Consider the following 26,895-nt stretch of genomic DNA (forward strand, 5'->3'; position numbering starts at 1 on the left):
GGCGTGGCCGCGCGCGGGAAAGGCGCGCCGCCTCGCGCCGGGCGGGACGCGCGTGGGGCGCACGCGGCGCCCACGGGCCCGGCTCCTGCCCCCCCCCCCCCCCAGCCCCGCTGCCCACGGACACGGCACCCAGCCACGGGCTCGTCTTTGTTAAAAAAAAAAACCAATAACAATAATTGGGGTTTATTCGGGAGAAACGAGGCGCGCCCCGCTCCAGCTGCCCCTGCTCGAGGCGCTGAAGGCCGTCTCCCCGTCCCTGAAGGCAGCGCGGCGCAGCCCGTGCCCCAGCACCATCCCGCCGGTGGGCCCGCTGCTGCTTGGGGTCCCCAAGAGAGGCTCGGTGGGGAGCCGCGCACCCCAATGTCCCCGCCAGGCACCACCGGCGGGGCTGGGAGCCGGCCTCCCAACTGTGGGGCCGCAGCGGGAACGCCGGCTGTATGGGAAAACAGCCCCCGGGACATGGGGTCGGGCAGAGGTAGCGACCAGGCAGCGGCCGGGAATAACCGGGGCAAACAAAACACAAAAAACCACCCCAAAACTCACAAGCAGCAGCACTGCGGGCTCCCCGGCCCACCCGCGGGCGGAGGCGGCACGGCCCCACGGGTGGGAGCAGCCCTGCGGGCACAGGACCCGGCCCTCGCCCCACAGCCGGCCCCGTGGAGGTGCAGCCCGGTGCTTACAGCTCCGACTGCGAGCGCGAGATGCGCGGGCCCTTGCGGATCTCCTTGCGCTTCTCCTCCTTCTTCCGCCGCTTCTCCTCCTCGCGCAGCGCCTTCTGGAAGGTGTCGGCGCTGGGGAAGAACTGGGGGGGACAGCACGGTCAGCCGGGGGGCTGCTAACGAACCCACCGCTCCTACACCGGGACAATTTGGCTCCAGGGAGGTGCCAGGACAACTCAGCACGGATGCGGAGAGTGTTTTGCCTGCTCAGTAAAGGAAGGGATGCGGACAGGCTATGGCGTTGTAAAAAGTACTGAAAACTCATCATTTTGTTGCAGAGTGGAGTTGGAGCTTGGCATCCCCCAACGCATCCCCCCGTGGAGCACAGCCCACCAAAATCCCACTGGAGTTGCCACCATCCATGAGGGGACGAGGGGGACCCACGCAGCTCGGCTGCCTTACCTCAGAGTGGTCGGCTTTGAAGGGATTGCGGTAATCAGGGGACTTCTCGCTGATGCCCAGCTCCTGAGCCATCTGCAGGGCAAAGCACAGACCGCTGCCACCAGCTCCTGCCCCCCTCTCCTCTGCTCTGCCCCCAACCCAAGACATGGGACCCCCTCAGACACGGGGTGTGCTCAGCAGCCCCCCAGCAGCTCCTCTTTCCCTCTTTTTTCTTTTTCCTCCCTTTCTCCCCGCAGCCCCCCAGACAGCGGGGAAGGGACGTGGCAGTGGTGGGGGGCTCAGGGCCATACCAGCCCCAGGAGCTGGGAGTGGGGCCCCCGCTCGAAGACGCCCGTCAGGTTGCAGAAGCCGATGCCCCAGCGGATGAGGTTGTTCCAGTTGGAGTTGCGGTCGAAGTAGTGGTGCACGATCTTGGGGAAGCGCAGGACGACGTCCCCGAAGAAGGCCGTGTTCTCCACCACGTGGGAGTAGGCTGGGGACGAGAGGCACCGGCCCTGTCAGCAGCCCGTCCTGCACATCACCGCACCCCAAAACGCCAGGCCCAGCCCTGGGCATTGCCAGCAGATGCCAGCCATGAGATGCTGAGGATGGAGACAGGGTAAGGGAGAGGTGATGCAGGCTGTGAGATCCTAGATCTGTGTGGTGTCACCCAGAAAAGAGAAGAGGGGATCGAGAGGAAGAGCTGCATGGCGGGGCTTTGTGGGCTGACCCACCCACACAGGACAGGGTCCTGAGTATGTCTGTGGTGAGATGGGGAGGTCGGGGCTGAAGGGGTGGCACCCCCAGTGCAAACGGGTCAGGGAGACAGCAACAGGGTCCCTGACAGAAACAGGGGGACCAGGGGATGCCTGGTGTCTGCACAGGGGGATTTCATCCCTACCTACCATCCTTCAGCTTCTCGTCCTGAGGGAAAGGCCCATCTGGGGGCACATCCGCAGCTATGAGCACTGCTCGCGAGTCCTCCAGCACCTGCAAGAGCCCCCGGTCACTGCCCCATCCCACTCCTCCCTACCCTGCCATCCTCCCCCCAGCCCTTGAACCCCGGGGGTGCCCCACTGCGTCCCCCTTTCTGCTCCCAGCCCGACTATCTGCCCCCTGCTGTCACCTCACACCCTGCCTGCCCTCCCCAGCGCCACCACGGGCAGCCCAAGCGCGTCCCCTGCGCCACGCTCACTTTGAAGAGTCCCTTGAGCATGATGTCGATGATTTTGTACTGCTGGTTCACGTCGTTGAGCTCGATCAGGTTCTTCAGGGCGTTCATCTGGTCCTTGCGCTTCACCTCGAACAGCTTCTTGTCTGCAGCGCAGTCAAGGGCCCCACGCTGCCAGCGCCACAGCGCTCCCACTCCTCAGGGCACACAGCGCCAGCCTGGCCCCACCGCGTCTCCCCACCCAGAGACCGAGCCCTCAGAGCTCTTTTAGCACTGATCACAGCCTGAAGACCCTTCCCTCCTCTCCCCTCCGTCCCCACCTTCCCCTTTGTGCCGTCTCTGACCCTCCTCACGCGTGCGAGCGCTCTCCGGCCCCGCCAGATCCGAGCAGGACGGAGGCGAGGGCCTGAGGGGAAGGATACAGATTTCCAAGCCGGAGTCCACCCTCTGCTTCTCCAGGTCTGCCCGGCTGCCCCCGGGCAGCACCAGCACCAGCAGAAAGGGGCAGAACACGAGGAGACCCATGTGGGACACCGCAGCCTGGAACCACACGGACAAACCCCGTGGTGAGCGAGGAGACGAGCCCCAGGGACACCAACCCTGTCCCTTACCCACCCCACGGCCGGGGGCTCCACCTCCCTGGCAGCCCCTTGTGTTTCTGTGACAGCCGAGCCGCTCACCCCACACATACCCCAACCCAAACCACGCCACAGAACTGAAATCAGCTGAATCCTCCCCAATTTAGGTAACCTTAACACCAGCTGGGGCCCCACCACGAGGTTGTGAGGAGACCCAGACAACTTTTATTGTCTCTCCGCGCTCACCCTCACCAAGTCTCCCCTCCTGGCCCACCCCACCCCACCCTAACCCCCCCAGCCCCTCTCCCAGCCCCCTGCCCACCGCACCCCACTGTAACAGCAGGATCCAGCCCTGGGCCGGCCAGCCTGGGATCGGGGCTGCAGTAACCCCCTGCAGATGTCCCTCCCGGCTCCGAGAGCTCTCCCCGTGTCCTCGCACCCCGCGAGGGACGCGACGAGGCTCCCCCGAGCCCCCCCGTGCCCGGCTGCAGCCGGGAGCCCCCAGCCCCCCTCCCGGTCCCCGAATTTGGCCCCCTTTCCCTAACGGCGTGACGGATGCGGGTTAGCAGCCCCCGTTAAGCCATTTCTAACCACTTCACGAATTCTCCTGCGGCAGCACCGCGGGGGGCAGCCGGGACACCTCGCCCCCTGCACCTCCGGTGCGCCCGGTGCCCCGGTGGGGACATCCCACCGCCACGAGGGGGGCGACCCCAGCGGGCTGCGAGCCCGGAGCAGGCCGAGCCGAGCCGAGCCGAGCCGAGCCGTGCTCAGCCCCAGCCCGGCTCTCCCAGACCCGCAGCCGCCGCCCCGCAGCCTCCCCCCGGCCCCTCTCCCCCCACCTGCGGGCCGTGCCGCTGCCCGGTGCCCGGTGCCGTGCCCGGTGCCGGTGCCGGTGCCGCTCGCTCACGCCCGCCGCGCTGCCATGCCCGCTGCCGCCGCTTCCCCGCCCCGCCGTGTCACTTCCTGAGCTCCCGCCCCGCCCCGGGCACCCCGGGCCCCGGCATCGCCGCTCCGGGACCGCCGGGGGGGGGCCCCGGTCCCGGTCCCGGTCCCGGTCCCGCTCCCGGTCCCGCTCCGCCCGGCTGCGGGGCGAGCGGCGCGGCTGCCGCCCGCGGGGCGCCCCCCAGCCTGTGCCAGCCGTGCCCCGAGGTGTTTGCTCGGGGCTCCTGACGGGCACCGGCCCCGCCGCAGCCCCACAGACACCACAGAGAGGCCCCGTTTCAGAAACAGGGCTTTATGAACAATTTTCAACATGTTTTTTTTTTTTTTTTTAAAGTGAGCTGCAAATGACTGCCTTCGTCCGTCTTCTTCTCCACCAGCCGCTGGAGGTATGTGGGGTCTCCTGTCCCATTCTTGCCCCGTCACCCCATTGCGCGTACTCCTCGGGGTTCAGTCTCCGATGTGTGCCAGGGACACCGCCACACCTCCCAGGCATCTGTCGTGGACGGCATGAGTGGAAACCAAAGGGAAAGCCCGGCTGAAACTCCAGTGAGACACCGCAGTCCCCGCATTTGGCACACTGCAGACAGGAGTTCATCACTCAACACCCCCCTCCCAGACCACGGAAACCCCACCAACATTGGGAAACATTCATGTGGGTGAGCCCAAAGAACGTTTTTTCCTGATAAAGCTGACACCAAAGCTCGCTGTTGACCAGAGGATTTTGTCTTCCAATGTTCACGACTATCCCTCTGAGGTAGCCACCACTGTGAGCACAACCAGACCACGCGGGCAATGTAACAGCATCCGCCTTCCCTCACTGCCGCACAGACCAGCCACACAGCAGGGAGGAACTTCTCGGGGCTGGTGTAGCCTTCACCAGGAGAACCTGAGCTCTGGGACAGCCCTGTGCTCCCCACCACAGACCTGTGGCGTGACGTGGGGGTTGAGCATGAAGCCAAGCTGTTTCCCAGCAGTAACAGCCACCTCACCCTCCATACGGCCTGCCCACGGCTGATGACGGTGCCATCCCACCGACACGATGGAGGAAGTCCCCCACCCTGTAGGAAACCCTTGCTGGGGCCAGCTCCGTGTCTGCTACCTGTCTGAGGCAACGCAGCGTGATGAAAACAGGAAGGCAAAAGCGGACATTTTCAGAAATAAACAAATGCCGAATTTGGCACGTACATCAGGCCCTCCCTTTCTCCAAAAGTAACCTGGGAGTGACCCCTCCCTCCCGTCCACGGAGAAAAGGAGGAGTCAGTGCTCAGCAGGGGACTCTGCTGCTAAGGGTAACTCCACCAGGCAGCTTCTGGACACTTGCTGTACTTTGAAAGTGCACGAGTTATCTTTGGGTTGCCGTGACTCTACAGGCGTATCGGTGTGAGTTAGCACACGGAGGTTAAGTGGCTGCTCATCCTCCAGGGAAATCAACACAGGAATTGCTGCTGCTTTGAAGTCACGGCTGCCCCGGCCTGCTCCCCTTTCATTGTGTCATCTCTGCCTTACAGATGAATGCAATCCCTGTACAGAGACCTGTCTTTCATCCCAAATGACTCCTTGTTTCCCAAATGTCTTCTCAAATTTGGGGATGATGAGGTATTTCATCCCAAAATTAGCCAGCTGTAGTAACCACCACCAGTTTTTGCACTCTTGTTTGCCTTTGGCTGAAAATCATTCAGGAACAGCAGACTAAGTGCCCTTTCTATCTCCATCACATCTACCACCCTCACATCTCCTATCAAAGGCTTTAGCCCAGCAAAAGGATACACGATGTCCTGATGTTTTGCACAGGTGCTCCTCTGTCCTGAAAGGTGCTCCAGCAAGGTCCGAATGGTCCCTGCCTCCACTGCCTCCATCTGACAGTGACTGCTCTGAACCTGTGCAGTCAGAAGTAGGAATGATTTCCAGACCAACAGCAAATTATTGTCCTTGTTCTTTCATCCCTCCCGACAGAGCAACCTTCAAACTTCAAACTTTGATCATGTGGCCCACGACAACGCTGATGACACAGCTTAGGCAGCTGCTGGCATCGTTCACTTCCCCATCTCACTACTCATCTCTCAAGGCAGCAGGCCAAGCTAGCAGCTGCAGGTTTCCTCATCATCTTACTATCACCTCCTCAAAGGAAGCTTATGGCTCCCCATCAAAGGCTGAAGCAATCCCTTAGGGAACTCCCTTCTCATTTTCCTAAGCAGTCATTGCTTTCTTACCTGATGAAGGAAGAGGTGAAGTGCCCGTGATGTGGCCTCCGGCAGCTCTGGCAAGTTGGCTTCTGCTGCTTCCCGAAGAATCAGGCTAACTTCTTTTTGAGAAATAACATTGCTGCTCTGGTACCTCACAAACTTGAACAAAATGAACGAGAGAGGCATTAGTGAGCAACCCATAGGCTCCAACAATGACACGTCACCTGGGAAGACCTCTTCCATGCAAAGGGATGTTGCAGCACCCTAACCACAGGCCTGATTTTTTATACCACTTCTGACAGAACCAGTGCAAATATCCACGTTGGTGGTGGTCTAGCTAGACTTAGTTTAGGTCAAGAAGAAATTGAAATAATCCAGGTAACCTTTTAAAAGTGAAATAAGAATAACGAAGATCCACAAACCCATCATGTATTTGGGGGTGGAAGGTTCACATTAATAACCCCTTCCTCTCATCTGCTGCCATGAGGACTTCAGTATCCTCAGTGTTTCTGCTGGGTAGGAGCACACTTTCTCTCTTGCTCTTAGGCCCTACATACAGCAGGGTCACAGACTGTGGTAATTCCCTGACCTGAAAATTCAGGTTTGTAAGGACAAAGACTGGGAGAGAAGCTGTGATGCCAAGCAGAGCTCTGCTCTCCAACCAGCCACAGCATGCTCCCAGACTGCCAACGGCAGCCACACGTTCTCTGTAGGCTTTCCCTCTCCTCCCCAGGGGCTCTAGGTGATCTAAACCAATGCTACAAAAACACCAAAAGCACAGGATGCGCTCAGTTAGAGCAGTCGGTTTCTGCACAGCGTGGAAGGGAAGTTCACTTGAAAGTACAATTATTACAGGACACAAATATAGTGACAGACAAAACCACAGTAGTATCTGAGACCGTGTATGTACAGGAGGCAAGTTGCAGTAAACAACCCAGATGCATTGTACCAACATAGAGGAACAAAACAAAACACAGCCCACCCCTCCCCTGCTCACCAAAGTCACGAGTCTGAGAATTTCTGGCTGCAGAACGGATTGCTGGCCCCCGTTGAGCAGTGTCAAGAGTAGGAATCGGTGCCAGGGCTGTGAAGCAACGTGCAGTGCTGGGAGAGAAGGAGAAGCCACAGACTGCTTTAAAAAATCTGCCAAGTGACAGGCTGGGCCTGCAAAAGGAGTCTTCCAGTTCTGAACCCATGTTTTCTCTTCTAGACCCCAAGCTGTGAAACACCAAGGGGGCATTTTGCTCTGTTCTTACTCGCTTTTAAATCTGTCACTCTTTGGGCAAGAGTTTAGTCATGAGGACAAAAGCTTAATAGTTTTTTTTTAAACAGAATACATTTTGTCCAACATTGTGCTTGTGTGGGATGAGAAACATTCTCCTGGGGTGCATGTCATAAAATACTGAGGGGATATCTTTAGCCCAAGGATTTAAAAATATACCCTCTGGTTTCAATATGAGGACAAGTTTCCTGACCAGAGGTTTTATTTAGCTGCCGAATACTCTTCAGGGAATGAAGAAAGCCCTATAACATAAGCTGCACGAACTGAGCCTGGGTCTGCATCAGAGAGCGTACTACAGGGACCAGCCAGGCTGATGGCAGCAGTGCAAACAACCAGAAGAGAAAATGTTCTTAATTAAAAGCGTGTAAGATAAGCAGAGGTAAGGCTCAAGGTCACTGGCTGTGACAGTGTGAAATCTCTCACGAAAGTTAACTTGCACTACCTTGTATTTACTGCTGTTTGAGAACAGGGGATGGACAACTACAACAGGTCAGCAGATACAACCTGTTACAGCTTGGCCACCAGGTTTGAACCCTTTCAGAAAGGTCCCTTTTCCACTGGCACCTCCCTATTGCCTCTACAACAATCTTTTCTGTGGTAAAGCAACACCAAAAAAATCACGTAAAGTGTTGGAAGGGGGGGGGGATGGGATCTTTTCCCTGGAGGAAATGAGAAAGTACCAGTGCTGTGCACTGAGTGTGCTCTGCTCATCTGCAAGAATCTCTGGACCAAAAGAGGGTTTTAGAAAGCCTCAAAGGAGGAAACTTCTACAGGCAGAGACCAGGCCACAGCCTTTGCAATGTTCTTGCTTCTTTCAGCCAAACATACTAAAAACCCTCATTCCACCTGGGAGACTTGTTAGCACTGCTGTGAGCTTCTGCACCACTGCAAGAATTTGGACAGCCAAAGTGAAGGGTTCAGCTGCTACTGAAACATTTTGTTACCATAATCCCAGATCAGTGGAAGGTCCCCATAACACGCCTTTTAACAGACTCCCTTCAGCTACTGGCTGTCATTCATCGGCAGTATTACATTTTTATTCAACAGCTTCCCCTCTCCCAACAATGTCCTTTTTGTCTGGTGTTCATTCACTCCGTTCCCTTCTCGCTCAGTGTTTACGTGACTGATTTGAACAGGTCAGGGTACAGAAAACTAATTTTCTGTTCTAAGATCAGAGACAACATCTCTACTTTGTAGGCTGACAATGAGCAGAAGGGTCTACACTTCCCCTGACTGTACGATGCTGTCATATTTTGTTATACAGCTAGCGTGGTATGCATTCAGTCTGACACGGACTCCTGAAAGCAAGGTCTGCATTTGCCCCTGGAAATCTAGAATTTCCAGCTTCCATTTCCTAAGGCTGTTTACTACCCTCTTCTCCCTTCCTATCCCTAAGGGCCAAATGTCTCTGTGTGGAAGACAAATCATATTCATAGCTTTCCTCCCTCCCTTCCTACCCCTTCTATCTTTATGATCCAAAGGTTTGCTAAATTGGGGTGGAATTGAAAGACTATTCCTATATTACATCGGTCCCTAAATCCTTCGTTTTTACCACATTAGGGTGTGGGGTGGTTGTGACCTTTTTTTCTTTTGGAAAACATCTTGATGCTCAGAGCCAAAGTGAAGGCTCACTCCTAAAGGGGAGCAAAGCACCATGATTTCATCCCACAAAGCACGTAAGATTACCCTTGAGCATACGAATAAATTTTCTTATTGGGCATAAGCTCATTAAACATCTGCTCCAGGGCATTATTGGATGGAGATCAAAGAGCCCAAAATCACTGCAGGAGGGAAACCCAGGAGAAGGAAGGGCAGGAAGACTTTACCAACATCCTGGTTCTTCACATACAGGTATTCCAGTAAGGTTTCCAGGCAGGCAACCACAGCTTGAGAAAGCAGCAAGTCTTTCTGGAATCCCAAGGATGGGGGGGGGGAGGAGAGGAGGAACAACAAAGAAGAAAATACAAACAGTCAAAAGCTATTGCAAGAGGAAAATTCATGAAGTGGCAGGCTCTGAAGAACATGCAGCACTGGAAAATAACAGCTTTCATCTCCTTCACAGGATGCAACGCGCTGAAAATTAGCTGTCATGTCAAGGAGCCAGACAAAGGCAGAAGTACTTACTCAGAGATGAAAAAAATTAAGTAACAATCTCCAAAGAATAAAGGCAGGAGCGCAACATTGCTCAAGGGTGTTAAATGTAAACCGATGTACTGTCCCCTGGAGCCCAACATCACTTGTGTGAGTAAATGCAAACTAAGGTACTTTACCCCCAAAGCACCTCACCAGCTCTGTATGAAATGGGCTGGGATTTGATACATTTTTCCCACCTCACAGTCCCAATGACTGCAGGGTCCCTGCAGAGCAGGAGATAGGGTACAGAGACTGTCATCAGCACATAGAGTTTAAGCTGTCTAGTTCAGCAGCAGGAAGCACCACGTAGCTTGATTTACCTTCTTTCGCACTGCACCATGCTGCACAAACTGCAGCAAGAGCATTTTCCCTCCTCCTCATCACAGGTCTGCAAGGGGTGGAAAATGCAGGCAGAAGCAAAGAAAAGGCAGACCCGTTTCCTTCTGCACCAGAGTGATTTCTCTTCAGGTTAGTTTATGGGCGTTGTCCCAAAGCTGGTGTTTTATATACCTGCAGGTAGACATGCACCAAAAGGTTCTGCAGGCTGACGAGAAGCAAGAAGACCTGCTGCATGGCAAGGGGGTGCAGGGCAGCATCCTCCAGCGGTGATGGCTGCGGTTGTGTAGCACCCTGGGCTGTGTTCTTGATGACAATCACCAGCAGGGAGGAGGAGAAGTTTTGCCGCAGGACAGCTCTCAGGAACTGCATGATGCTCACTAGACAGGGAGCCTCTCGTTAGTATCAGTGTTTTTCTCTCCCCTGCCCTGCGTGTTGGTGCCTGTGCAAACAAAATGCACTCCCAAAGCTTCCAGGTTACCAGCAGCACCTGCACCGCCCCATCCCATAGTCACCAGTTCTCCCTTGCTGCCCTTAACATGGTATTAGCCACCACTTCCACTCAAATCCCCACAAAATACCTAGCAGCAGGACTGGCTTCTTCTTCCTGAAGATGATTGCATTCAGGACTTCTGTTAGGTCTAGAGTGAGTGTCTGGTGAACCTGGAGGAGAATAAAATACAAGAAAAAATGGTTCTACCAGGTAAAAAGCTTCCTTTTGTATTTTCAGTCCTTAGACATTACTCCATGATAACCATTGAAAAAAGGGGAACAGCAACAGGGTTTCAGGAGTCTGATCCAGAAAGGAAAGTCATATCATTGTGACATCCAAACTGCCTTTCTGAAGAGAGGAACGTTCAATAGGAATGCTAGGAGCACCTCCTGTAACGGGGTGGCACTGGTTACTTGTCTAAGTACCGGCAAGCCAAAGGCTTCAATAGCCTTCCACCTATGAGCTGTGTTTATCCAATGGCTTCTGCTAAAGCCACCAGCAGGAACGCTAACAGCTATGCCACAAGGCTGGGTGGGCCAGTCAAGCCCTCATTATTAACACCCACCTGAGCTGAATGTGGGTGATTCACATTTTCCAGAGCCATTGTTGCCCTGTATAAAACTGCAAGCTCAGGGAGACAGCCTGGCATCACCCCACAGTCACAGAGGCCAAAGGCTCCCTGCTAGGGCCTCCAGGATGCTTTGTGCAGCTTTAGCAGTACTGAGCAGCAGAAAACAGCAGAAGTGACTCTTCCTCCTATCTTCTCTCCTGCCCTTCAGCCAAAGATTAGAAATACTGCAGCTTAGAAATGTTGGAGATTAGAAGGACTGAAGCATCCTTCAACCACTTCCATTTGCCATCTGTATCTGCAATTTCTTTCCACATCTCTGGTGCAAGAAGGATTTTGGATTGGACACCATAGCACATCAAGTCAGTAAGGTACTGATGAGGCCAAATAACAGGTTTATAAGCCACTAAATGATTGCACTTCAAGGATCCATATGAGCTGAGAGAATGGCTTCCAAAAGATGAAACTCGACATCAGCCACTTGAAGCAAGTCCCTTTTGGGACTGGCACAACACTGACCACTCAGACACAGCCCTGAGTTGAAAACTAAGAAGAAAAATTGTGCACAGCAGTTAACAGAGCAGGGGCAGGCAGGTTTTCCCATGCATTCACACAGCTGACAACCCATGCAAGTCCAATGCTGCAAGACTTAACCAGAGGCAGCACATCCATGAAGTAACAGGTACAGACTTGTTCTGGTTTGGTCTCTTGGAAGAAATCTTCCCTCAGTATAGAAAACCAATTTTTGCCTATCTGTGCAGGTGCACCCATGTGCTTGAAGTGGCTTTATCATCCACGAGTAGGTGCACCAAAGAACACACTCTGCTGGGCGTAACTGCAGAAGCAGAGCTCAAAACTCATGGCATGCTGTTTACCTCCATGTTAAGAAAGGGGAGACAGGCCTGGGTAGTTACTCCAAAAGGCAACGTTTTCCCTTGGGTTGGCTTTAGGAAGTGCTCCATTCCCTCTAACCTGTCATTCTAATAGCAGCTGCCAGCTCCAGCTCAGCTCTGTCACTGGACTGCAAAGCATCAAATACAATGACAGCTGCCCACATCCATACAAGCTTGCTAATATTAAGAATTTATTTGCCAGTAATAGGTTTGGATAGTGACTGTTCTACTATTGATTGTTTTAGTACCAAATAAGCAGTTTATAACATGGGAGCTGTGCATCACACCCCCAGGTTTCCCTGAAGAAAAGCTGTAAAGTTTATTTTGCGCTGTCTGGAAGAGTAAAGTGATTTGGACCAGGAGAGTTGGGTATGCATTTTTCCCCTCAAGATTTCTGCCCATCTATAACTCTGAAATGATTTGCGTCTCATCCTCCAGCAACATGCTAGCTTCCAGTCCTGCTGGAGAGGTGCAGAAAGGAATAATGTGTAGCAGTAAAGCAGCCAAGACAAACAGATTCCAGGCCAAAGCAAACCACTTTCCCTGCTAATTAAGTATTTGTGTGGTGTTTTTTTTTTTTTTTTTTAAGGTTTAGCCAGTCCCTGGATCTGAACACTAGAATGGATCTAACCTCAGCGTTGTAACGATGCTGATAAATTAGGAGGGAAGCAGCCAAGAGCCATCCGGAGCACAGCAAGGCATCCTCAGGTGACAGGTAGGCAGGTTCAGAGGGAAAGGACCTCGTCCAGGTGCACTCCAACACCTTCTGGAGGAGCTCTAGCAAGGACACGTTGGAGAGCAGCACAGCCACTGCTGTGTAGGAGAGACATCATCAGAGAGGTTGGTGGGATGGCACAGGTTAAGCCAGCCTGACAAGCAGAAGAGAAGTGCAGAGCACTCCCCTGCTGCGGTCAGGCAGCCTCAGCTGCCACGGCTCATCAACCTAAGGCTGTCCTGCTACACCCGTATTCATCTCCCGCAGCATGAGCGACCGCTTGGCCAGCTAATAAAACGACCAGCCTTCAGCTGACACAGCTAGGAGGTTGGTTATAGCTGTCTCTATTATTGTTTAATTTTTTGAACCACGGCAATACCAGGATACGTCAGCCAGGCACCGAAGCCCCACCGCTGAGTTTTCTGAATCAGAAAAATACGGCGGTTCTGTCTCCCAGCAGCCGATTCCTGAATTATCAGAAGGCAGCAAAAACAAAACAAAGCCCTCGCCCTGAAAATAAATAAATAAATGGTCCCAAACACAAAGTGTTGTTTGTTAACTGCGATGCTAAAGTGGAAAAATCCACCTCACCTGCTGAGGCAGTTAGTGTACAATCTCTCATGCCCAAGCTACAGCCTCGCAGAGATTAACTTGGCAATCAATACAGTCTTGCCTCACCTCTCTGTTGACTACAAGGTGTTGTCTGATGAAGGCTCCAGTACAGAAAATTCAAGGATGGCTGCAGGAGGTCGGTGTCTCTCGGCCTGCATTTCCCGCAGAGGTTGCTGACTGGAAACAAAAGAACGTGTAACACGGACACCAACACGACACAGCACCTCAGCACAAGAAAGGAGCTGCCAGTGGGGAGGGAATTCATACAAGAGCAACACAACGTGAAGCAAAATTTAACAGAGCAGGGTACAGACAAAGCAGAGTGTCTGCTTCAGACCAAGACGATGCAGTGGAGGGTGATAATGGGGAGGGGAGAAAATAACAACAACAAAAGACAACAGAAAGGAGTATATTAAAAGGCTTATACATTGGGCAGTAATGAATCCAAGCACTACAGACTCTTAGATATGTTACCTGTTTCCACAGAACCAGTTTGATCCTAATACTGGGTGGACCATAAGCAGCCATGTGCCCATTTCACATGGAGACAGACAGCCCGAGCAGGGGATGGCAGGGAGAGCTGTGCTCCTCCACGCTCACAGCCACTGCTCACACAAGTAATGAACGTGCCACGGTTGTTGTAAGCAGCAGGCATTTAGGCACAGTGTTTAGCAAGAGTCTGGGAGGGAAATCCAGGACTGCAGGGCTCAGCAGAACTGTCATAGGAGATCTTTTGAAGAGCTCACACTCTGAATAAGCAATTCTCAAAAAACACACATCAGTGTGTCTCCCTACAACCTTCCATCTACGAGCTGGTTTGCAGGCTGCATCAGAGAAGAGTGCCCTCCCCTCACGAACATAGCCTGGGGAGGAAAGCAGGGAATGAAGGGGGTGCTGGGGAAGAGACAGAGTTCTGTTGGGAAAAAAAAAAAAAAGAGCAGAAAGCAAGAGAAAAGGGAGCTTGTGACTTCTGGGAGCAGCTAAGCTGTGCTAAGAAGGGCTGCTATAAAGATGACATGCTTCTTCCACGCCCCCAGTTCCCTCTGCTAATGAGTGTCTGAGAAACGCTGCTTCTTTACAAGGGCAGCACAGACAGCCCTGCAACATGGAACATTTCAAATTGAAAGGGATAGTCCTTCAAAGTCTGCTGTACAAATCAATTTGACAGAGCAGAAAGAGATGAGAGGAAAGAGATGAGAGGACGGATCAGCTGAGTACCCCTCTAGTATCTATTCTTCATTCATGGCCTGCCTTAATCTCCAGTCGCCAAGTAAGAAGGGAGAAGTCATCAGCTAAGGATCAGCAGATGAGCAGGCCAGAGCATGTGCAGTAAACAAACATACCCCTCTCCTCTGTCTCTGGGGTGGAGTGGGCAAGTCCTGCAGCTGGTTGGGACCAATACAGTCTGGATTCATGCTGCAGGGAAAGTCTGGGTTCCCTGGGCTGCCGGTCCCTGCTGGCTGGTTCACAGGACACCTCTGGGGGCTGAACCCCTCAGTCCTGCGTTAGCAGGTGAGGGCAGGGAAGGGTGATTCAGGAAGCACATCAGCAATGCCATCGTATGCCGAGCCAGAACCACTCACAGACTCTGACATCATGTCATGGCCATGAGAACGCTTTGGCCACCTTGTGGGGTTTTCAAACAACAAATATGCTGCAAAAGCAAGAGGCAGAAAAAGTGCTTTATTGCCTAAACTGGTAGCCAGGGCTCTTTGCAACGCTCTGGCTATGAACGTATCTTAAAACAATGGTAAGTGTGATGCAAGGCACAGCTTCTTTCAAAAGATGAAAAGCCAGCCCCTAATCATCTTACAGAACAACCAACCAAGGTCAAATCCTCCTGGAAGAAGAGGGATGCACAGACTCACCTTGGTGAAGCAGCTTGAAGTCTGTGCTGTCCAGCTCCCTCATGCCCTTGCTCCGCAGCTGCACCAGGAATAGCAGGCTCAGCAAAATGGGCAGGTTCCTGTTAGCTAAGAAGGGTACTGGCAGGTTAGCTTGTCAGTGAACTCTAAACTGTTCTACCTTACAGTGTGCCAACAATTGCAGCTTAGGAATGAGGGTGAGTTAGGAGAGGAAGCATTCCCCCTTTCCACAGACACACACCTATACCCTCCTGACCTCATTCCCATCTCTACAGCCCCTTTGGACCAGGCAGGTCTGTATGCAAGAAACCTCCTGGAGTTCTTTGCCCCAGACCTCGCAGAGAACTGCCCGTGTGCTAGGAATAAGTCTTGTTGCCAGGGTGCATCTGGTGTTTGGCTCTCTGGAGGACGCTGCCAATACCCTCACTAATGAGTTCAAGATGCAGTATCAAGTGGAGCTGTGAATATCAGATGCAGCAGAAGGGCTCTAATCTTGCAAAAAAAAAAACCCTCTAGCCCAGTGTCCTGTCTCCATCACAAGTGGTTTGGAGGAAAAGGTCTGATTCCTGCAGCAGGAAATGGATAACCTGCCTTCCCTCAGACCTGGCACTCCTAGATTAGCAACAAAGGGACACCACAACTCCAGATGTGCACAATTCCCAACACGACAGATCTAGCACAAGCCAACATTGCTTTCTTTATCCATAATCTTGTCTATCTCATGCTGTATCACACTCCTGCCTTCAACACCCCCTCTTCTCCAGCCTACATGACTTTGCTGGAGAGAAGGCAAAACCACTGTCCCTCTCATGCTTCCATCCCAGCTGCTGGCCAGACAAACTTCCAAACAGAGCAAGGCAGAGCAAGAAGCGTCAGCGTCCCCCTCAAGAGCTAGCAAAAGCTGTGGCGGACCCCTATCCCAAGGGAGCCAAGGACATCCTAGCACTGCTTCCCCCTTTCAGTTCAGCCTCACGGGCTGCTTTGCACAGCACCTTTTGCGACTGGGTAACAGTCCCCACTCTACAGCCAGGGTCAGGAAGGAAAAGAGAGATTTCCCCCAGTCACAACCCTGCTATATGTTTGTGATTTAACAGAATTATGAAATCTGGTAATATCAGAGATCCCGTGTGAGGATCTATGTCATGAATGATTCAGATGATGTCTGCTCCCAGCCTCTGTGCCCTGGGAACCATCTGCACTCAGGCTCACCCAGCTGTCCAGCACAGAGAGAGGCAAAAGGGATACTTCATCCCAGACTACATAGCTTCAGCCATCTACCCTGCTAGTTGATTGTACAAAAAGAGCCAAATCCAAGAGGGGAGCCACCTTGTAAGGAAGCTGAGCTACTCTCTACCAGTAGCTGCTGCAGAATCTGCAGGAACCGGCTCCGGAGGAGGTCACAGACAAGGGCGTCCTCACTTCTTTCCAGGAAGGTCCTCAGAGTCACCAACACCTTCTGAGCCACCTCCACGGGGCTTGAGCAGACCAGGTCCTGGGAGGGAAGCAACACACAGGTTACCATTCTGCCCTGATTAGGCAGAAGTCACTGCTATTTAATACCACTATGCTCATCTGGAGTCATGGGAAACATCCGAATAAAGCGTTGTGCAGACTAAGTACGTCCTGATTAAATGGAGCACTGATAAAGCAGACAGACACTCTTCTGATAGGCATCTCTGAATAATACCCTGTTAAAGAATGCAGTTGGCTCTGTAACCCCCATCCAGCACACAGGGATGGGGGAAAGGTATGTTTAAGGTCAAGGCTTTACAAAAACGAGTGCATAAAGCCAGGGCCCTGTTTCCAAGAATGTGGAGCCTCTGGCACTGCCACTGTCCTTGTTGTTTTGAAAAATCAGGCTGCATATTAACATGCTTACTTAAAATCAAGCTTTGAGTCAGTCCATAATTACTCATTTTCAGGAGTCTCAGGCTGGCAGCCTACTATCTGCAGTAGCAACATAACAGCTAAACTGTATGAAACGTACATAAACCAGACAAGCAATCACTCAGTCCCTGAAAATGGAAGAGCATCCAGCCCACAAGCCTTCCTCTGGAATACAGAGCTCTGTCTGGAGTCTCTGAGCTAAATCCCACAGCCAGTAGCCTAAATTTGGGCATACTTTGTTGCTAAGGTGTTTAACATTAAATTCACCTGCACAGCATGTATAGATGCAGCTCCATAAAGGCAAAGCATGAAACGGCCTGCAGTGCTGACATACTGTGATAGCCTCAACATAAATTACATCAGCACTACCATTCCTCTCTTCTCCCCGTAGTCCTGACTACTGCATTGCAAACAGCACAGCAGAAAGAGGTAAACAGGAAAGAAAACTGATCTGAGCAATGCTACCAAGCCCACAGCCTGCCCGGAGCCTCTTCCAGCTCCCTTCCCCTGTCACACGGTAGTCATGCATCCAGGCCAGGATGATGGAGAGGAAAGGGCTTTGGGACCCTCTGCCTAAGGAAAGCAGTTAAGGTAAGAACAGGCTCTGTGCCAGAAAAAAAGAAAAGCAAACAAAAAACCTACACCTCTCCAGCTCTGAACTTAATTCCTGCCTAATTCACGCGTAATCTCATGTCATTCAGCCTGCCTCCATTCCCCGAGAGATCAGCTCAGATATGGAGCATGAAGACAAGTGGGCCAATGTGTGATCACTACCACATTCATTCCCAGGTAAACATACACAGCACCAAACAGTGCTAACCAAGGCCCACAGCCTTCCCAGTCCTGCTATACGCATCACTGTGCTGACATTTTCCTTCCTACTCAGGAGCTCAAGGTCTGAGATGAAGCCACCAACCATCTGTTCCATCTAATCCAGGCATTTATTAAAAGCAGATAAGCAAATATATCATCCTTGGAAGGACATTCATTTTTGTTTCACTCCACCATGCAGAGGCTTTTCCATTTTACTAGTGGATTCTCAGGCTGAGGTTGTTCACCTCGTAAGTTTTGTTTATATCTGACAGTATATTTATTTCAGGATATTGCACTGGTTTATTAGGCCATCTAAATTCAGATTGATTATGCCCTTCCCCAGCTGAGAGGTAAACTGTCAAAGCCTGTGATTTATTACGACTCACTTTAAAGAGTAGGACAGAGCTAAATTAATTTATTTCTGCAAGAGTAGGTGGCAGGACAGAAAAGGGGACAGTAGGAATGCTGTACCATTGAGAGGAGGAGTCACCGTTTCCCTTTTGTGCAGTGACAGACCTGCGACCTGTACACTTGCTTTAGGTTGTGGAGTGATAGCTCCAGAACTATTGCCAAAGGTAATAGGGCAGAGGCATTTCCTGGGGCACTTCTGAATTCGTTTGCACTCTGTCAACGCATCGATCACCTTTACTACTGCTCTGGCAATGGCATCAAACACTTGGATACTGGCAGCTGCTCTGCAATATCGCCCTGACTGTTCAAGAACTGTCCTACACAACGGCCCTCCTGGCAATCAGTTCCATAACCCAGGATATGAAAATGTACTTCAGAGCGTCTTAGATCAGAACAAACACCTGCCAGTCTGAAATGCCTCACAGGTGCCCACTCAGCATCAAACCTGGCTTCTTCACTGTTTGCTGATACAGGTTTCTGTTCTCCATGATATGCAGAAACGTGTACAGAAACTACCAAGGTCCTACTGTAACAGGCTGCAGAAGAAACATCACAGCTGTTAGCTTTTCCCTTAAAGGTAAATATAATGTTCTTGTGTGGAAATAGTAACAAGTATTTGCTTATCAGACTGGCTAAAAAATCGTGGGACAAGTGGCCACCGATGGGGAAGGGTGACAGGGCAGGTGGGAGAGGGGGAAGTGAGAGAAGACCTTGAGCAGCCATCGGCACCCAAATTCTCTCATGACTGTATAGATCGACAGAGCTCATTACACCAGCTAATGGCAAAACACCTGTTCTACCACTGCAAGGCCTCTTTCTCCCCTATACTCATTAATTCTCCACATTCTAGGTTTTGTATTTTATCTTTTAAGAGCAATACAATGTGCTATTTGCAGTCCTAAAAACTCAGAGTACTGCAAAACAATCTGGCAAGACTCTCCAGTTAAAAACAAAATAAAAAAAGCAAACAGAAACCCATGCCCTTGAGACCTGCTCTCTTCCTGCTTCTTTTTGAAAGCTCTCTGTTCCTCATATCCTTCTCATCTACTAGTAGTACACCGTTGCTCCCAAATTAGCAAAGCAGTTTCTTGAAAGGCTACCACAGAAGGCTCTAGACTCTCCATCTGTGTATCGGGATAGAGAAAGGAAAAAGCCCATGATTTTATTTCATGGAATACGTCAGCAGCACCCTTCAGGCTCCTTCCTAGCCAGCTCCCAAAAGTTCCCTTTCCTTCACAGTAGATGGATAACCAAAAGAGCTAACACATGTTCACGATCCCATTTTCCATATCAGGCTTGTCTGTGAGTTGGAGGCCTGTGTATGCAGACATTGGCCTCAGAGCAGCACTAAGTGCTTTATTAACCAAAAAGTCCTACATTCTCCCCCAGAATTAAAGCCAGGATGACAGCCTGTCCTTGTGAAAGTCGCATACCAGTAAAATGAGCAAAATGCTGGAATTGCTCTTCAGAATGGGAAGTAAAGGGTTAGCACTGTTCAGCTGATCAGACGTGCCAAAACCAGCTCCTTCAGTCTTGGTTTGATTGCAGTCTTCCCAGAAAAACCAGAGCTGTAGAACCTGGTGTCCAAATCTCCCCATAAGTTCAGGGTAGCGCAGGAAGAATTCAAGCAGGAGAGGACAGTGAACGTAGACCAAGCCCAGATCTGGGAGATTATCCAGGATCCTCCTTATGGTACACAAGGACCTCTGTTAAGCATGTGGGAGGGAAAGGGAGAGGGGGAGAGAGAACAAAATAACCACTGGGTAGTGAATATCCAAAAGCTGAAGCGACGAGAGTTTATTGTTCAAAGCAGTCACACAGCCCTTTTAGTAGACAATCAAATATATCAGTTAAACATCATTTTGTGAAGCCCATTTGCATCACAAAGGCTAAGAAACTTGTAGGCTTTATACAGTGCTCAAAGCTGCGCAGCAGCAAAGAGCCATATGGGAACACTAGAAAGGCTGCTGCAGAGGCTGTGGATGTGTTCAGGAGAGCCGAGCTATGAAATTTGTAATATTCTGTATGTGAATTTACAGCCTATCCAACACATTTACACTTCCCACACAGCCACGAGTTTATTCAATCAAATCCCTATCCCCTAGTGGCTTTTCACAGTTAACTTTCCAGAGTGTATATGCGTTGCACACTCTCCACTCATTCATTACTCACCACACATACCAAAATACTTTCTGCAGGAGGACTGACAGGAGCAGGGGGGAACCTCAGTTTCAGTAAAATGGGTCCAACAGGTAGGAATGAAATCTTTTACCGAGTCCAGGCCTTTGCCTTTGTCCTGACAAACGGCAAGGAGGTAAAGCACAGCTCTGAGTATGTATGGAGGGGGACAGTCTCCACGGTCCTGTGCTGACAGGAGGAAATTTCTTATGGCTAGAAACAGTTCTGCTTCTGGGACAAACCTGCAGGCAAGGAGATTGGAGTGGAAACAATTAAATCAGACATGTTTTACCTACTGATACATGGTCTGTAATGGCCACATAACTACTTGCCTTGCATGCTCGTGGCTCACCTGTCCCCGAGGGTGTAGGCAAAGTACGAGAGGAGTATGAAGCAGTGTTGGTGGCTGCAAAGGGACTGATCCAAGGAGAAAGCCTCTGGGTTTTCAGCCAGGAGGAGAAGGCTTTCAGCAACTGTGTAGTTTAATTGAGGCAAAGCCTTCTGCAGGAGCTCAGACATCTCTTGCTCTAAACATAAAACTAATATGAGCAGGCAGGCAATGATGGGGAATGTAATAGCAGAGAGGCATAAGCAGAGAGGAATGGGGCGGGAGGGGGGGGGAAAGGAGGGACAATCGAAGCACCTGTCTGCCTTTAACTCAATCATATTAAACTGGTGAAGCTCCTGATGTAAGAAATATCAAAGGCAGCTTACTACCCCAGTCTGCATACAGTGCATGAAGCAGCAAGAGCACGTCCATGATTTGGAATGAATGGAGGTGTGAGACCTGATCTAACAGAGCTGGCTTTGAGGATAAAAAGAGACTTCTGTTTGAGGTTCCCAGCTCTTTGCTGATGCTGCCACTACAGTGACCAACCACTGCTAGGGGAAAAAGTGGCTTTTGTGATGTGGAAACTTTCATCTTATTTATTTGTGACTTACCTAACATGGAGAGTTGCAGTATAGGCAGGAAAATAGAGTACAACAGAGGAAAAAAAAGGACCCTTATCACCAGATAAGGGTGACCCTGGCAACTAATATCATTGTAATTAAGCCATGCATAGTTGTGCTAATAAATGTCACCATGTAAACCAAAGGCACATGAAACGCTCATTCAACTAGAGTCAAACTCTTCAAAAGGCATTCTCTTGCCAGTTATCTCCTCAGTAGATCAGCTTTAAAAAAAGCTAGAAAAATATCTTTAAATAGAGCTTACATGTGGCCTCCCCCTTTCCTCCTCCTTTCTTTGCCCCCCCTTTTTTTTCCCCTTTGCCTAAATAGAGGCTGGCAGGGCCTCAACCTAAATGAAGCAACGTGTCTCCTTCCCTGCACTTGCCTTCCTGAGCAGAAATTCTCTCCTTCTCTGTGGCAGAGTAAAGGCTCAGGCACAAGTTGCAGAGGAATCTGGAACAGGCCTGATTCAAGGCAGGATTACTGTGAAGAGCAGAAAGATACAGCAAAGAAGGCTAGAAACATCCTCTTCACACTTCCACTATCACACACTGCCTGCCAAAACTTCAGTTTACTGGCTGGTCATATTCAAGCACCTGCCGTCATAGCAGGACTCCAGGAACCAACCCAGGCTTCCAAGAGAATCAAGAGCTCCCAAAGAACAGTCAGCTCACAGATGTGGCAGATGCAGCAGTGGTGACAACAGTGAGCAATTCCAGACGCCTTGGGATGATATGAATACAGTGGGGTACTCTCACAGTCATCATATCATGTATTCGCATGAAGTCCTGCAAGGGCAGGACCCTTAACTTTGCAGAAAATGCTGTATGAGGGTGGCTCCCAATATCTAATTTCACTGACAAACACTGGTAAGGAGTTTGCCGGTGTGAAAGATTTTGGCACCATGGTGTTTCCAGGGATGAACCATGAAGAATGTCAATAGAATATCGCCTAAAAGGGTGAGAACAGCTCTATTTCTAACTACTCTCTCCAATTATTTTGTTGCAGAATAGGACATAAACATCTTCGCGCTGTACCATAGCATCCTTGATGCCTCACACTACTGTATTTAGAGACCTAGGTCACTCCCCACACACCACCCACAGGCACAGACATCCCCACTTTAATTTCCATGGTGTTAAGCTGGATGAGGGTGCAGTGTATTTTGTTTACTCTTTTAATGAGATACAGTCACAGGGAAGAGGAGGTAAAACATCTCTGCAGAGCAGAAGGGAGACTCCCCCAGTGTTACTCAACCTAGAAATTGTAATCTCTGCTACAGAAGACCCTTTGCAAGGCCTCCTGTTGAAGTCTTCCTCCTCCCTCCCACATCTTACGCATTCACACCCCAGGGAACAAAGGTAGTGGTGATATGTGCCTTGGAAGCCAGAGCTCAGATGGAGCTGATGCTACTGTTACTCCTTTACAAAGCACCCACCAACTCCACTCTTCAAAACTCAGACTGCTTCATCTCTGCACAGCTCACAGTGGAGCACAGACTTCTCGCAGAGCTGTGAAAATTCACCCTCCCCCTAGCTAACTGCTTCTCCCTTCTCACAGACCCAGCTTTTCCAAAGGCAGTGTTTACAATTTGCTGTAGGATACAACCACTCCTGAGTCTCTTAACCTCCCTTCTTGCTTAAATCGGGTGCATTAGATAAGGCCTGATCTGCTTTGCCCTCTGGAAATTTTTGCCTCACTCACAATTCACATAGCACAATACCTTTGCACAGAGCAAAATCTGGCCTTCAGCTCCAGCGTCAGGCGGATGAAGGAGGAGGATGCTAGACAGAAAGCAAGGCAGAAATGTCAAAGGAGCACAGAATATGTACGATAAAAAAAAATAGTAGCCTGGTGCCATAATTATCTCCATGCAAGCCTGGTGAACAAGGCAGGCCATACCAGTAAGAATACACGTGTTAGGCTGTCTCCCCCACAATAAACTATTCCAAGTTTGGTTTGTAGGAAAGTATCTAAGGGGTTTTTTTGTCTGCTCAGAAGGAAAAGGGAAGATTTGACAGCTCTACGTGTTTAGAAGAGAGGAACTGAATTCTGTGTGTCACTGGTGTGCAAAGAGCAAGGAATACAGAGTACATAGGAGGTAGAATCAGCACAGAGAACGTGATCCCACGCTACCACCATACCCAGCTTTTTGGAGAACTTAATCCGCATGTTTGGCACCACGGTAAAGAGGGTATTCAGTGCTGAGATGAAAACCTCCATCACTGACGAGCTGACAGCCCTTTCCAGGTAGTTCTGTGGAAGAAATAAAGGTTCAGAGGCACGATATCCAATACACACTGAAAGCAGCAGCTTTCTTCCTGCCTCCTGCCCTCTCAGGAAGTTTCCTAAATCCAAACAGATAGCTTAATATTTCTACCAAAACGCCTGGTAGCACTTTGAAAGCAACTAACATTCCCCTCAGCTGATGTTATGAGCTACGCTGCTAACACTGCAAGGCATTACAGCAAACATGAAACGTTTTCCTGGTTCCAGCTGGCAACCAGTCAGGCCCCATTACTGCCCACATTACCCTGCTCTTGCAGGTCCGATGGCCAGTTCTGCAGCACGGCATACACCACGGGACATATACTTAAGTGCAGCTGACTTCAGCAACACTTAATGTAGAGTTTTATTGAGCAGTGGCGAACAGGCATTTGAGTTCTCCACAGAGTCCAGCACTAAAACATTTGGAATAGAACGACTCAGCTCACTCCTGCAGAAGGTCACTGGACAATTTTACCACAGTTCATTAATTTTTACCCGAATCCAATGAGCAAGAAGCAGCACTCTGTCTCCAGCTTTGCCAAACTGGACACGCACTGCACCTTCCCTTTAGGGCTGACAACAGCAGTGCCCCTGCAGCTGCCTACCAGCAGACTGGTTATAAAACCAAAACATCTCCAAGCCCCCACAGCAACTGCAAGGATCCATACCTGAACCTGTGGCAAAGCACTAGTAAAATTTACTCCATGTTTGCAACAGGGCTGCCATGGATTAGATAACATGGCAGGCATGCTATGGGGATTGCACGGTCTGAGGAAAGACACTGCCATCTACATGGAAACTTTAAGAATTTCTCCACCCCCTGAGACTAAATACTCCCATTTGGCACGAACTATGTAATACCACATTTTGCTCTGGAGAGGTGGCAAACGTCACAGCTATTCTGGGTTTACTCTACATGATCTCTTCCCCGTAAGACCTGTACCACCTACTGGTGGTGCTTGAGGGCACCTTTCATAAGGAATAGACCAAGTTTAAAGGAATAGATCAAGTCCAAAAGAGGCCTTACCATGACCATTGGGATGCAGAGACTGTCACAGATCCTCAGCAGGAACTCAGAGAAGTTGCTCAGCGTCTCTTTGCTCTCCGAGCCAGGGGCAGTGAAAGCGTTCTCCTGGGCCATGGGGTCAGTCTGGAATTCCACTGCTAACCTACAAACACACAGCGGGTACCAGAGGAGAGAGAAATCCTCCTCACTCTGTAAAGGAAGCCAGGAGACACTGCATTTCCACCAAAACTTTCACCACGAAGGACCCCACAGACACTTGATGGGCAATAACACAGAGCTACCTCTTGAGTGAAGCTATTAAAAGTCAGCAGTGTTGCACAAGATGACCACACTTTGGGAAAGGAAGACTTAGTTTCTCTGAATAAAATATCTGCCGTGGGAGGCACTATTACCACAACAGTGAAGTTATGCAGCCAGGCCACAGTGCCTAGAGCACAATGCAGCAAACCTTGTGAAAATCAGACTGAGGGCAACTCAGCTCATCCAAAAACCATGACAACCTTCAGCACCATCCCAAGAGACTGGGTCAGCACAGACAGGGACATCTTCTGACTGAATTCTCTCAGCCAAGCCAAACATTAGTGATGCAAGGCAAAATAACCATGGTGACCAGACTCGCCTAACAGCAGATCTGGTTTCATACCCAAACTCATCTATCACCTTTTCCTGTGCAGGTAGGGGTTGAGAGAGAGCTCTCACACAGCAAAACGGGAAAAGTCGGTGACTGTAAACCCACTTGCAGGAACAGGTTACAGACGTGAGCAAATAACAAGGTCATCATCTGGGGCAGATGATGGCACAGGATTAAGCTGCACACATACCTTCCCACAGTTCTTACATCACCACCAGTTTGGGCTAATTTCCAAGCAGTTCTTCGCTGGCCAAAATATGAAGCTGCTAGGTCTGAGTGAAATTTCTTAGCAGACACATACAGGTGTCACAAAATGTTCACTGTTACTACATATCCCTCCTTCTGTTGTTTCACTGACAAGTGCCATGAATTGAACCCACCTGTGGTATTTCAGTGGTAGGTTTGGTAAAAGAACTCGGTCACACGGACAGATGGACAGACACACATACTACCCACCCGCATTCCTCCCTTGTCCTCACCTGCAAGCACTTCTGAAACTTTCCAGGGTGTTGAGCAAGAGCTGGCCCTGTCTCTGAGAAACTCTGCTAAGGCTCTGAGACACTGGGAACAGGAGATCACCCTGTTAAAGGACAGAATTCTTCAAAATCTTGTGTTCACTGTCAGACAAAATGGCTTTCTTCCCTGGTACCAGCAGGAGGAGAAGAACATTTTTCATTTCAATCACTTCTTTTACATAGATGTTTCTTTACTATTGTGATTTCCCTAGGGAGGGCAGAGTTAAGAGATTTACTGTGCTCTTCCAAGGGAAGGCAGAATTACAGGGCTACTAATTCTGCACTACCTCGTCCCTTGGGCAGTATAGCCTGTATTGCCATGGTTTGGTTTAATCTGAGTTTTAAACAGCTCAGCTTCAAATTCTTCTGGGAATACTTGGGTGGTTGTTTTTTTTATTGCATTTCTTCCAATTACTATTGACTCAGTGCTGAGCAGTTTCTCTCCCTCTTCAGAAGTCTTGTAAGTTCTCCACTCTGGCTCAGATTTGTAAGCAACTATGCATGTATTGGCCCTTATTTCCACACAGCATCCGACTGAGTTTAGCCAGAAGCCACCTGCAGGGTCAAAGTTTATCATCTGCCCAAACTGGGAACCATTTGGAGCTCAAAATTTACCTTTACACCATAACCTGTTGCGGTGGTCTGCTCTGAATACTGCCAGAGGATGACTTGGCAACGCATTGGGCCTGGCAGTTCAGAACTCCTTATCTTTCCTCAGTTGATACTGCAACACCTTATTACAGCTACAATCATTTCTCCTTTTCCCCCATTAAAGACAGCCTGGATGTCTTTACTATCTGCCTGATTTCCTTCCTGTAAAGCTTTTTATCCTGACACAAAGCTGTGTGTGCAAACAGACCAACCAACACCTACCTATGGGGCAGAAAGCTTTTCTGTTTTCTCCAGGCAGATAAGGCAGACATTTGGTACCAAACAACTTGGGCCTAAAGATAGCTCAGCAGCCATTTGGGGTTCTGGCACCCCCACAAGATGCTCTTGCCACAAAAATGCAATCTAAACCTACATGACCCTGAGCCTAGAGCAAGAAGGCTCATCCCTTGCCTTGTCACTAGTCATCAGTGATGGGAGCTCCCCTCACAGGTGCACAGGTCCCAGCAGCACACCACATTAACTGCATATTCCAGGAACATATTCCAGGAACATATTCCAGGAACAGGAAGGGATTGGCAGTTCAAACAGCGGCTAACAGCTCCCTTGCTAAGGGATCACTGTGCATACAACGTGACTCTCTTGGTCTGAAGGCACAGCGAGAGACATTCATTGCCAAAAAAATAGATTGCGTGATGCAGCCTACAGGCGGGGGCCCAAAGAAGGGGAGGTTC

At 50.4% G+C, this 26,895-nt stretch overlaps 2 protein-coding genes across 2 annotated transcripts in view; both read right to left on the reverse strand.

The window, feature by feature from the left end:
- Positions 1-167: 167 nt before the first annotated feature.
- CCDC134 (coiled-coil domain containing 134) lies at positions 168-3,822 on the reverse strand. Its single transcript, XM_084292482.1, has 7 exons — positions 3,689-3,822; positions 2,694-2,811; positions 2,296-2,417; positions 2,006-2,090; positions 1,412-1,593; positions 1,122-1,193; positions 168-802 (listed from the first exon to the last, which is right to left on the reverse strand). Exons 2-7 carry the CDS (start codon positions 2,794-2,796, stop codon positions 677-679), a joined length of 690 nt encoding a protein of 229 aa, XP_084148608.1. The 5' UTR covers positions 2,797-2,811; positions 3,689-3,822; the 3' UTR covers positions 168-676.
- MEI1 (meiotic double-stranded break formation protein 1) overlaps positions 3,390-26,895 on the reverse strand; it is a gene marked incomplete at both ends in the record, with an annotated part of 36,064 nt that continues 12,558 nt past the window's right edge. The window contains 21 exon segments of the mRNA XM_084305997.1: positions 3,390-3,456; positions 3,689-3,931; positions 4,781-4,890; positions 5,522-5,668; positions 6,002-6,133; positions 6,972-7,078; positions 9,083-9,164; positions 9,900-10,105; positions 10,307-10,388; positions 12,311-12,492; positions 13,073-13,183; positions 14,875-14,979; positions 16,198-16,363; positions 19,416-19,688; positions 20,255-20,402; positions 20,513-20,687; positions 21,497-21,594; positions 22,835-22,895; positions 23,256-23,367; positions 24,407-24,548; positions 25,517-25,617. Of these exon segments, the coding sequence (XP_084162123.1) occupies positions 3,390-3,456; positions 3,689-3,931; positions 4,781-4,890; positions 5,522-5,668; positions 6,002-6,133; positions 6,972-7,078; positions 9,083-9,164; positions 9,900-10,105; positions 10,307-10,388; positions 12,311-12,492; positions 13,073-13,183; positions 14,875-14,979; positions 16,198-16,363; positions 19,416-19,688; positions 20,255-20,402; positions 20,513-20,687; positions 21,497-21,594; positions 22,835-22,895; positions 23,256-23,367; positions 24,407-24,548; positions 25,517-25,617 (2,850 nt within the window).

Source organism: Netta rufina (assembly GCF_964035555.1).
Source record: "Netta rufina genome assembly, chromosome: 1".
NCBI classification, from domain to species: Eukaryota; Metazoa; Chordata; class Aves; order Anseriformes; family Anatidae; genus Netta; species Netta rufina.

What these genes read in the sequence shown, in the direction of transcription:
- CCDC134 (XM_084292482.1), bottom strand. Translation starts at nt 2,796, where the DNA reads ATGGGTCTCCTCGTGTTCTGCCCCTTTCTGCTGGTGCTGGTGCTGCCC. An exon ending in TGCTCAAGGGACTCTTCAAA is followed by an intron (nt 2,091 to 2,295) that starts GTGAGCGTGGCG and finishes GGGCTCTTGCAG; the next exon opens with GTGCTGGAGGACTCGCGAGC. An exon ending in ACTCCCAGCTCCTGGGGCTG is followed by an intron (nt 1,194 to 1,411) that starts GTATGGCCCTGA and finishes TTTGCCCTGCAG; the next exon opens with ATGGCTCAGGAGCTGGGCAT.